This window comes from Labeo rohita, chromosome 11 (assembly GCF_022985175.1).
Source record: "Labeo rohita strain BAU-BD-2019 chromosome 11, IGBB_LRoh.1.0, whole genome shotgun sequence".
Taxonomy (NCBI): domain Eukaryota; kingdom Metazoa; phylum Chordata; class Actinopteri; order Cypriniformes; family Cyprinidae; genus Labeo; species Labeo rohita.
This window is the reverse complement of record NC_066879.1, coordinates 1,257,366-1,270,107: the sequence shown is the minus strand read 5'-3', so window position 1 is coordinate 1,270,107 and position 12,742 is coordinate 1,257,366. Positions and strand designations below refer to the sequence as shown.

Sequence of the window (12,742 nt, the reverse complement as noted above, 5' to 3'; positions counted from 1 at the left end):
CATGTTGCCCTCTAAAATCCTGCTGGTGTTACAGAAACAGGAGGTTCGATTCATCTGCAAGTCATGTTCTAAATAACACTCTTGGCCTGCAGACAATCACGCTCACACGTGTGTTTGTGTGTGCGGCGCTCTCGAGTCAAGCTCCGCCTGTTTGGGACAGTTGGTGGCACTAATTTGTCCATGTTTTTGGCGCGCCACCTCTTGCCCTCCCTAAGCATCGGGTCTCTGCCATCTGCCGTGTTTAACTGTGCTGGCCGGGGCAGAAGTAGGCAAAGCGCCCATAGAGAGACACTTCCAGACCTCAGCTGACTCCAGAGTCTCTTGAAGGATCCACCTGGAGCCCTTCCCTTTCTACCAAAAGACTTTGATTCAAATATTTTAAACATATTAGCAATATTTTCACAAATATTATGCCAAACTACAGGGTTTTCTGTCAAATATTTAATTATTTTTTTAAATTATTTAAATTGTTTTTAATTTAATTCTTATAAACCCCCATAACGCATTCGGGTGTGTTTTGACCCAGAATTTAAAAATATAGAAATAAATAAAATAACTAAATAAAATGTAGTGCAAGATTTAAAAAAAAAAAAAAAATCTCTGAAATGAATAAAGATTTGCATATTTATGCACACATTGTTTTAATCTACACTGTAAAAACAAAACAATACAAACAAACAAAATTTTTTTGTGTCAACTTAAAATAATTTGTTACCCGGCTGCCTTAAAATGTTAAATTCAGTCAACTTGAAATTTTAAGTTGTACTAAGTGACAACTTAGATGTTTGAGTTGATTCAACTTAAAATTTTAAGGCAGCTGGGTAACAAGCCCAGCTTTTAAGTTTAACAAACCAAATGTTTTGTTTAGTCAATTCAAATATCTAAGTTGTCACTTAGTACAACTTAACATTTCAAGTTGACTAAACTTAAAATTTTAGGGCAGCAGGGTAACACATTATTTTAAGTAGTGTTTTTTACAGTGTATGAGTTAGATTTGTCTCAAAATACCTTTGTAAAAATATTTTTAGCTTCTTTCTCATATCACACACTTCATTTTATGCACAACTACTGATGAACCACTGCTGCATGAAATATGGATCTTTTTCCATCTAAAAGTCAAAGTTGTGCAAGGAAAATAAATATATTTTATTTAAACAACAATTCGGAGTAATATTTATGTTTTTTTCTTTCTTTCTAAAGAAAACATGTAGTTGTTACAAATTTGTAACGTTTTGAGAAGTTATTATACGTTTGAAGAAATGTAATTAAATTCACTGATTTCAGTGGAGCTGATACTTTTATAGATAATGATATTCAAAATCAATTTCCCATCACAAAGTTTTTTTCTGTCCTTTTTGTAAAACTTGAGATTTCAGAATATAGTAATAACATGGTAATTACACAGTAACGTTTAAAACTTGTACATTTTTGCTCAGTCACTTATTAATGAGAAATTACTGAGTGGATACAACATGGTTTTAGATGAAAAATATTAAGTTATAACTGTTTTTAAGCTTACAATTAACTGGGTACAAATAGATCTGGGAATGCCAAAAATGTATGCAGATTCTGAATGCATTATGAGGGTAATAAAGCTTTATTCTTTTTTACAATATCAGGACAGCTATTTAAAGCTATATGCTTTCCCAAAAAATATAAAAATGTATTTTAATTTTGAAATTACAAACATGTTACTCGTAGAAGTGACTGTGTATAAATTGTATTTTTAATTTAATTTTTAAGTGATTAATGTCATGTCTTCTATCTGCAAACCATTTTTTAATTTGTGATTTTTTGTTGTTCAGTTAAAATACTTCAGTCTTAGTTTCTATCCCTAATAGCACATATCTGAAGTCAACTTGACAGCTCTGGTGAGAACAGCAGACACAAGAACAGTGAACGTGCTGTACATTGATTTGTTTGGAATACGAGACTAGACTGTACAAGAGCGAGAGCTTGGGAGAATTAACCAGACAGAGAGAGAGAGAGGGGGGGAGAGATGTGGGCATGTGAGGTGAACACGTGTGTTTAAGAGAGAATGACGTTAAAAGATCCTGGAAAGATCCTTTTCATTTTGTGACATTTTGGCTGATTTGCCTTTTCCATTATGATGATGTTTTACTCACAATGAAATATGAGTTTGCTAAGACTATAAACACAAATTTGAAATGCTGATCTTTGGTTCCACATGCAAAAGAGGAAATCTATAAAAAACACTTTTTGGTTTTCATTAGAGCTGCATAAGCTTCTTAGAGCTCAGCTGAGATGAAATTCCCCAGCGTCCCAGTGACACAAAAGCCGGTGGGTGAGGAGACAGGTTCAGCCTCACGTGCCTCTGACTGAAAAAAACGTTGGAAATCAATCTCTCTCTTTTCTTTTTTTTTTTTTTTTTTTTTTTGGCAAGACGTGTTCTCCAAAAATTGCGCATAAAGTTAATCCATGATGCTGCTGTTTAAACATCTAGAACATCCATCAAATACACCAGCTGCTGTGAAAATGTCTTTTCCAGGGAAACGTTTTTGTTTTTAAACGTTGTTTTGTCCATGTGATTTTGTGCTGCCTACGCACACTCACACTGATTACACCAAACGTGGCATGTGATGCCATAGAGCCATTCTTTATAGATCACCAATCAATCCATCCCTAAGGCTGACTAAACCACCACAAAAACACATTCATTCAAACCTAAAACGGAAAACATGATGTGTTCCTGTAGCAGCTGTACAGCCTGATGCTGGCAAGGAAAATTAGATTAGCTAAATACACAAATGGATAAAAGCATCTACGAAATGCAGAAATGCAAAATGGTTTAACACAAAGATGCACCAAAATTTCATTGTGCATTTAGATGTCACAGTATTGTAATATATAGTGTGGAAAATGGAATATAATTATTTTTTTATAATTTGATTAGGATTACATTTAACAGTGCTATTACATGGTTTATAAGCAATTAGTTACCAATTGGTTAACTTTATAAGCAACTAATAAATGACCAATATAAAAAACCTTATTCTATTTAGTTTAAATAAAACACCCCATTTTGTCTGAAAAACATAAAATGTAGTACTAAAAATTAATCATTTTAAATACTACAAATTCCGCAACAGTATACTATACTGTTATTAAATTATTACTGTATATTAAGTATCGACATGATACTTTATTGATATAGAAATTTTCAGATCTGATTTTCCATTTAACTGTGTTATTAAATTATTAGTGTTTTTGAAGATAAACTTTAATGTGAGCTAGCTTTACAGAAGTCTAAGTTTCGAAAAGAATACAATATACAGACTGAAGATAGGTATGCATTTATAGCTCAAATTTGTCAACCAATGGCTGGAAAAATGTTAATTTCTGATCCTGGTTACTGCCAAACCAAGAGCAAAATGTGCTCTGTTAGCATTCATTTATTCATCTATAACCAGAACAACAATTTAACCTGTGAATTATGAGAAAACAGACTCACCTGCATTAAAGTCTGGATTTGGGCGGCACAACAACATCGGACAGAGAGGAAAAAAAGAAAGAAAATGAAAATTAACTACATATTTTTCAGTCCTTTTTATAATGTGCTGCATGCATGTATTCATAAACAACTGCACTTGAATTTTTACAACACACATCCATCATCTTGTTAATTGGGTACATTAGTTATGATCATTAATGAAGCCAAACTGCCATGTCTAGAGCTCAATGATCAATGCAAATAGTCACGGTAATGTCACTTATGACTGATGAGCATCAACTCAAATCAGATTCAGTTTTAAATCTACCAAGCCAAATAAAGTCGCTTTGTCCAGAAATGCCTCATCAATACTACTGGAATCTGAACAAAGACAAGCTGAGACAAAGATTGAGGGTCACGGGGAAAAGTCAGAGTGTTTCTGGCCCGGATCTGTTGGCAGTGATGCCCTGCTGGCCTGCAATGTGCTAACAGATGGATGTTAGAGAACGTGCATGCATGTGTGTGTGTCTTGAGGGCCAAATTCCCGGGGAGATCTGGACTGGACAGAACATCATCCTTTATTGATATGGTGATGAAGCACTTTGAACAAACAGACGACACAAACCCAGGCAAACATATGTGAAAGGAGAGCGCTTCCTCTAGAAACGTTATCGCTAAGAGCTAAGTTGAGATGCGCTGTCATGAACATGACAGCAAAGCCGTTGAGTGATAGAACAATATTATGACAGTAAGTGTGTCAGCGCTTCAGAAAACCACTTTCTACCCCTTTTGATTTTAGGTTTAATAATTCAGTCACACCTAGATCTGTTAAACCAGATTAAACTGAAGATGTGATGTGAGAAGACTCTATGGGTCAGGGTTTTCATATACTATGAGCAGAAACTGTCTCATATCACCCATCGGATGGAAAGAGGCAGTTAGACGAGGAATAGAAGGAGAAATAATGAAAATTTAACAGACAAGAAAGATAAAAGGTCAAAGGGGAAGATGAAAAAAAGGATATGGAAAATAGAAGCTCTCACTCTTTGCTGTATGGTGGCATGTTTGTGCTCCATCTCTCTTTTCTCCACCGCTGAATCTATGACCAGCTGATCCAACTGAAATATAAAGACATACAACACTGTTATCCTGGGAAAAAAAGATTACTAGAGAAACTAAAAAATACTATTTGCATATTACAATTATTTGTTAACTATTCTAGCAAAATGTATGTGTGTATGCAAATGTCAGTCGTCTTTCTCTGTAAAAGACAACATGAAACTGCGTTAACAAAACATTTAATCTTGATGGTGTGACATGGTAAAACAGTATTTAGTAGGACACAATACTAATTCATTATTATGTCACGTTAATAAAGCAATAATCCCTGTGAAGACGTGGTTTACAGTGAATTTATTACAGGGATTATTGCTTTTATCTGGTTATTCCAGATACGTAGTAAGGTTTCACAAAATAAAACAGAGCAAATTAAGTGTAATGATATTAATAAAAACAATTTAGCTGCAAGCAGCGATTACTGGGTTTCAAGCGCTTTAAGGCTTTTAAGCACATATGAAAAAAGACATTATTTAGCGAGCCTGTAACCTCTTAAATCAATAATTTAAAAAAGCATTTTTGGCAAATCCAGGTAATTTATCATAGAAATATTATGCTTTTTAACATTTATAACTGTTATAGCACCAGCTGTGGTCTGATCTCCTTAAAACGTTGCATGCTTGTTTAGAATCACCTGTCGCATGTGCTCAGCAGGTTTCCTGAAGTTTTGAAAAAACGTGAAATGTACAATCATTTACGCCCCACAGTGGCTGATTTCTTTCAAATGTCTCTCAGACCTTTGGGCTGTGAATCGAACAGTTTCATTCCAACCGGCCTCCGTTAACCTTGTGTAATAGGTGCTCAAAATTCATCGTCCAATGGCAGCTGTGTTTTTTGAGATTCGCAAACGTCCTTATAGACACTTTTCATGTTGATAGGACAAACGGTTGTGTAGTTATAGCCTTTTTTATGTTTTTTGCCCTCTTACAGCACCACCAAGTGGCCAAGCTCTGACTATTTTTTGTTTTTAATATATTTTTTGGTGACTGTAATGGACAGGACAGTAGAGAGATGACAGGAAAGTACGGGGCAGAGAGAGGGGAGCGAGATCGGCAAAGGACCTCGAGACGGGGTTCGAACTCGGATCAACACGAGCACAGTTTTGCTATATGTCGGCGTACTGACCACAAGGCTATTGGCCCCAACAAGTTCAACTTTTTTTGATTACTGGTACTCACTTTCCAGAGAATCTTCCTGCACTAGTTTGGTTTCAATCAGGCAAAAAAAACTACGACTAGTTTGCAAAAGCAGGTTTTTCAAAAAAAAATGCAAAATACCTAAAAATTTCGATCAAATCTGAGGAGTGCGTTTTGTCTGCCAAGGATTCCAACGACATAAGACACTTGATCCTGTGACAGACGGTTTAGGAGTTATGAGCAATTCATACTTTTGATCACTGTAGTGCCCCCATCAGGCCGATTAGGGTGAGTTTTGGTCACGTTGTCGGTGGTGAGTACTACCATCCCTCCAAGTTTCAAGTCTCTACGACTTATGGTTTGGTCTGCACGATCAGTTTTACATGGAGACGTTGATCCGTGACCATTCTAACAATTACAATACGTTTTTACTGCTACACGCTTGAACTCCTGATTATTCTTCAGCCAAACAATGTAGCTCCTCAGAAACGGTTGTGATTGCAACAAAGTGGTTGCTAAGCAACACAAAAATGTAGGGTGTATGTTTGTAGAGTAATTTACAACAGCTTCAAACGCGGCTCAACCAATCAGAATCAAGGATCGGAACTATCCGTATCATAAATGTAATTTTATTATGCTGCATTATATTATACTGGCCTTGATTACATCAGCAAAAAATGCTGAGCAAATGACCAAAATCGAATAAAACATTATAAAAATAAACTTTTTTTCTTGAATCGTGCACAGTAAGACTTTATTAATTAAGTAACAAAGGTGAATTTTATTTTCAGCTTGTCTTTGCCTGTATCAGACAGATGTAATGTGCCTGTCAACCTCACGGATAGACGTTATCCCTCATTTTCGCTCATTAGGCCTGTGCTAATTTGGAGCCTGGGGCTCGTCAGCGTATGTCCAGCATTAGGCGCAGGTGTCGGGGGAGAGCAGGTGAACAGAGAGCCCTAATGAGCACCGGTTAATGAGATGCTGATTCTGGAGGAGCAGATGTGTAGATGTGTCTCACCTCAGCAGCCAACTTCTTCATGTAGGGGTCGATCTCATCCAAGAGGTTGAAGCCCTGCTGGAAGAGACTGTACTGAGCCTGCATGAACGACAGCATCTGCGGAGGAGATGAAATTATTAATAAACAGAACTATGGAGAAGGAGAACACTGGTTTATTATAGCATTTGTACCCACTCACCGAATCCAAAATTTCAAATTTCTTTTTGGCTTGAAGAACATTGATCTGAGAAAGACATCAAGAGAAGAGATCAGTCAGTTGGGGGTGATTTTATCAAAAAGTATCTTGGGATTCATACCTACAACCTGTGGTTACCAGCCCACTTAAGCCATTTCATCCCAAAACTGTTGGTTATGATACAAACTAACCATTTTTAGCATGGCAGAATCATAAGCCAAGAGGACATTCAGGGTTCCTGGCAGTGGCCCCTAATCCATTCTTGGCACTTTTAACTTTTATAATAACCACAAGTCTTTTTAGACTTACACTGGGAAAACAAGCTATTCCTGTGTCTAATTACATGTGATTACACATGACCCTGCTCCACACAGTGGCCATTAGGGACACTACAGCCTATTTTTGCCCAATATTTAACAGCCTCATAAAACAGAAATGGTCTCAGACATCATACGCTCATGACACAATATAAAGGCTACTGACCATCTATAGTAAATGAAAAGCACACAATTTTGCATTTGGTTTTTACCAAAACAGCCTTGGGTCACTTAACCAAAATAGCATAGTCATTCATCATGTCAACCAACCGAGTTCTCTAAAAACAGATCATGCATGTCAATATAATTGGGAAAAATCATTATATGTGACTCTGGACCACAAAACCAGTCATAAGTAGCGCAGGTATATTTGTAGCAATAGCCAACAATGCACTGTAAGCATCAACATTATTGATTTTCTTTAATGACAAAAATCATTAGGATAACAAGTAAAGATCATGTTCCATGAAGATATTTTGTCAATTTCCTACCGTAAATATATCAAAACTTAAGTTTTAATTAGTAATATGCATTGCTAAGAACTTAATCTGGCCAATATTAAAGGTGATTTTCTCAATTTTTTTTTTATTTTTGCACCCTCAAATAGTTCTCGGCCAAATTTTGTCCTAACAATGGAAAGCTTATTTAATCAGCTTTCAGATGATGTATAAATCTAAATTTAAAAAAATTGACCCTTATGACTGGTTTTGTGGTCCAGGGTCACAAATCACAGCAATTACAGGACACAAGGCCTGGAGAGCACAAAGGAGGTCACATTATGCTATGAAATGTGAGCTAATGATGGCCGCTGAAGATAGTGCTGGGGCAGATGGGAATGAGCAGTCAGCTCCAATTCGTCAGACCTTCGCCACGAGTCCTGGAGGCTGTTTTAGAGTCAAAATAGCATCCAAGACTGTCCAGAAACTGACACAGCTTTTATGGAGATGGAAAATTAAATGTTAGTGGCCTAAATTTTATACACAACAGCAGTGTAAATACATTTTTGTGAGTTTGTGAGTCTATACAACGAAAGTTAAGTGGGACAAAACAACACTGGTGCCCACTGACTTGGGTGAATTCTTCCTTTAAAACTTCCTTGTTTTCATTGTTCTGGAGATTTTCCAATTTTAAATTATAATGTAATTGTATTACAGTGGTAGTTCATCCAAAAATGAATATCCTGTCATCATTTACTCCCCCTCAAGCCGTTACAAACCTTCTTCTGCTAAACACAAAGGCATTTTGAAGAATGTTGGTAACTAAACAGTTTCCATACTATGGAAGTCAATGGGGGCAAAAATCTTCAAAAATTCTTTTATGCTCCAAAGATGGAAGACACTCATACAAATCTGTAACAGCTTGAGATTGAGTAAATGATGACAGAATTTTCATCTATGGGTGAAATATCACTTTAATTTCGAAATACCTGTAACACGTAGTCTAGGGCGAGGTGTCGGAAGCACTTCCGGGTCGTAATGAGGGCGCTGGTTGCCTCCTCCACCTCGTGCGGTTTGTTGCGAGGCGCCTGTGCGTTCTTCACCTGGGCGATCTCCATATCCTCCCGCACCTTATCAAACTGCTTCTTCGTCTCTTTAAACTTCCGAACATCCCTGTGTATTGACACATATCGCAGCGTAAGATGCGCACATCATCGAGAAGAGGGAATGGGAAAAGAATCCAGAAACAAGGGCAGGAGAAGAAAGAAATGACTTACTCTTTCACGAAATTGTGCAACTGTTGCTTTACGGATCTCTGGGCCTGGTCGAAAAGGATCTGTAAAAGATACAAATGTATTGAATGTATTGGTTTCAAACAGAAAAATACTACAGGTTTTTTGCATAAAACAGGAGTCGGTGGAAACAAGCGGGACTTAATGTCCTAGAAGTTTTTTGATTGGTTAGTTAAATTTTAAACTAATCTCAAACTGCACGTGAACGCCTCTCCCTTTTGAAGGATGTGACCAAATCCTGCCTTTGGAGACTCAATACATCTTCTTCACTAAATGAATTAGGCTTTGAAACACATTATGACCAGTCTGGCTGTTTGCTATTTGAATATTAATAATGCACTTCTCTTATATCGCCAGCAGATGGCAGAGCTGTTGCAGCTCTGCGTCTGTAAACCCAAAAGACTGCACCAGAGACCCACACCCATCCCACACACTCTCTCATGGTTGATCACGGTGGGCCACTGCAGGTCAAGGGTTAAATAGGTCACAGATGCATCGCACAGGACGGGCTCTGGGAAACACTGGCATCGTCCAGATCACGACAGGCAAACACAGAGTCATACACAAGAATACAGTCTGCACATGCTCACGGAGTCAAACCCTGGGGTGTTTTGCACAGAAAACCTCTCATGGAAGGCTGTAGGAATGAGGGCATGTCAGTGCTGGCGTCCATCACTGTGGATCACACATGATGTCAGCAGAACGAGATGAGAGAAAAAGCTTTACGCTGCAATCATCTCGATTCAGGTCACAAACGCTGCGGCGTCACGGCAGTGATAAGCTGCAGCGAGAGAACATGTGACAGAGCATGTCACATGGAACAGGAGGGCAACATGCCTTCAGGGTAAAGCTGGCATGTGAGGAAGAGAGAGAGAGAAGGGAGTACAGGGAAAAGGGGAAGCACACAAGCTTAGACATTTGCATTTTGCACAGTTCCATCAATTCCCAGCTTTTGCATTTTACAAAGGACTAGACTAGAATCAGCGTTTTCTAGCCGCTCAACTCTTTCCACCTCAACTCGAGGTCAAGCGTCCCTTTTACTATCCAGGTTTTCCCATTTACACTAAATTTCATCATCAGCATAGTATGAACCAGAATTACGCTGTACTCTCAGTTTGTCCATAATGTGGCCCAACAGTAACAAGTCAAAATGACGTGTCTCCATTTCAATCCACTGTACAAAAATGAATGCGAAATGTCCCATGGCTGCTGTCATCTGGAGCCGATGACGTCATTTGAAGCCAGAGTCTGTACAGCAGTGATCATGAGGTGGAGCCGCGGTATCAAGGTTGTGCCCAAATTCCTGCAGACGGTATCACAGGCACACATTCATGATGCCACACCCCGCTATCATAGCATCAAATAACTGACTAAACTTATTAGCAAAACACCTGAACATATCTCAGCACGATAAGAACTACCTAAAACAACAGAGACCATCTTTAGGAAAAAAATTATTTGAAGTGTAATTAGATTTGTTAGATTTGAAGTGTAATTCAGATGTTTTTTGTTCGGCTCAGGTCTCATTTGTTTACATGAAGAGGGTGGGGTTTATGACCCTTACTTGAGTGAGCCACCAGAGGGCTACTGAAATGTTTGGCTTCGCTTTTTAGGATCTGTGGAGCACACTTGAAGGGATTTTGTCACCAAATCTATCACCAAATTACACTTTATTTTTATTTTGTGAAACCTTACTACGTATATGGAATAGCCATTTAATAAAAGCAATAAGCCCCATTAAGCCGTGGTTTACAGTGAATTTATAACAGCTAAGGGGCACACCGCTTTGCATTGTTGTTAGGAACTCTAATGACGCCCCTTAGCTGTTACAAATTTACTGTAAACCACAACTTCTTGGGGCTTATTTGATTCCGTGGCAGAAGGAAGTAGTTCTGCACAAATACGGGTTTTTAAAGACACTTCGTTGTTTTCTTATGCATTTACTCACTCGTATGTCGCACTGTTGTATAAATGCAGTATCACACTCGTAGACATGATATATGGCTGTATATCGGTACGCCTGTGATTCAGCCGTAGACACTAGGCCGCATGTCTACTCGTGTGATATTGCTCATATATTCTGCAATTTTTTGGCTTTAGCAACAACATTATCGCTTAGAACTTCTGGAGAGAAAAAACGCAGAAACTGCACAAAGATGAATCTTTCTAGTGCACATGTGTTTATGCATGCTATAAAATGGAAAATACTTTGCATGAAAAGCTTTGCATTCAGCTGTAAGGCCATGTGTCCACCAAAATGTGTTTTTCCTGAGGCTTCTGTATTGTTTTCAGTGGGAATGCAGCGTATTTAAAACTCAAAAAACTTAAAAATCATCAATGTCACTTTTTACCCACCCGTCCTATCACAGTGGAGGAAAGGCGGGACAATTATCACCAACTGTCACAAAAAAGTAGTAAATATTGCTGGTCTCCAAGTATCCATGTCTGTACCAGGTGACATCTCCAAACGACAATAGTATTAATATGAAAACTAATGTTTCCATCAACATGGATCTAGCTAAATCCTGCACTTCCAAAATGCTCTCAAGCACACGTTCTCATAAGAGCTCCTGGCATTTTCAGCAGACTAAAAACACTTTGCTGGACACAGGGTCTAAGCACGTGCTAAGTGTACTTCGGCCTAAAGGTGCTTACACAATTGAGGATGACACACTATAGGAGCATTTAGCAGACAGGAATGCACAAGATATGTGGAAAGACCATGTTCAATCAAGTCAGCCTAGGAGCACAACGCATCAATGCCTGATTAGAATTCCTACAAATCTGCTTAGTGATGTATTTCATGTGTTATGATGACCAATAATGTGTTTTAAATTGTTACATTTAACCAAAGCTATAAATTGTGGCATTATACACTTTTTTTTTGTCAGTCTATGGTTTACAAGTTTTGCATACCAAGCTTAGACCAATGAATCTGGTTGCTTAGCCAATAACCTACACAAACACTCATTTTCAGTTGTTACACACACAATATATTTTCGTTTGATCAGGCATTACAAACGGCCTACCTTGAGGTCCTAGTTTGATTCTAGTTGGTAACTTCTGCAAAACAATATTTTCCTGGCTGGTGTTAAAATGGACTTAGAATGATGTAGTTCCAACCATACAACTTTGCAATGCAGTTTGGGAAGGTTTGTTTGCATTACTGTTTCAGGAAACATCTAATCGTTGTAATGACAGAACCTGCGACCACAGTTTGCTATGGTTACTTTTGGGAAACAAACCACAGATGATGAATCTGCTGCAACACTGTAGCATTGTGTTGTTGAGTTTTGCATGAGTATTCCTTCAGATCAAAGTCTAATTAAAGAATTCAGAGCGTGACATCTGTGTTGAACACTGTTCAGCAGGATAATTAACCAGCATGCTTTACTGAGCACTTAATGACGGCACACTGCGGTCACATCTACAGTATAGGCGTCAACATCACAACTTCCCTTTCACGTTCACACGTTCTCTGCACTGAGAGAGCTCTCTTTATTTGCATTTCACTTCATCCTCTATCCTCGTTTCACCTCAGATTTTCTGCAGCATGTGAGCGGCGCTGATGGCGTGACCTCGGGTGACAGTCTAAGAAAGACGTCAGCTGTCTGAGGATGAGTGACTGTAGGCGACTGAGACTGGGGAACATCTGAATGAGCTGAAGCGAGTGCGTGTAAGAGGTGGTTTAATCGTGGCCTGGAGCCTGTCGTACATGTGTGCTAGAGTCCTTCAGAAAGCACAGGCCTTTCATCCAGCGCCAGACATGAACAGATCGCACAAGAGTCAGCAAAACA

At 38.3% G+C, this 12,742-nt stretch overlaps 1 protein-coding gene across 1 annotated transcript in view; it reads right to left on the bottom strand.

Moving 5' to 3' along the window:
* acap3b (ArfGAP with coiled-coil, ankyrin repeat and PH domains 3b) overlaps nt 1–12,742 on the bottom strand; it is an 80,274-nt gene that overhangs the window by 25,178 nt on the left and 42,354 nt on the right. The window contains exons 5-10 of the mRNA XM_051122560.1: nt 8,931–8,989; nt 8,643–8,826; nt 6,903–6,947; nt 6,725–6,820; nt 4,495–4,569; nt 3,473–3,484 (exon numbers count right to left, since the gene is read on the bottom strand). Coding sequence (XP_050978517.1) covers nt 3,473–3,484; nt 4,495–4,569; nt 6,725–6,820; nt 6,903–6,947; nt 8,643–8,826; nt 8,931–8,989 — 471 coding nt within the window. The remainder of the gene's footprint in view (nt 1–3,472; nt 3,485–4,494; nt 4,570–6,724; nt 6,821–6,902; nt 6,948–8,642; nt 8,827–8,930; nt 8,990–12,742) is intronic.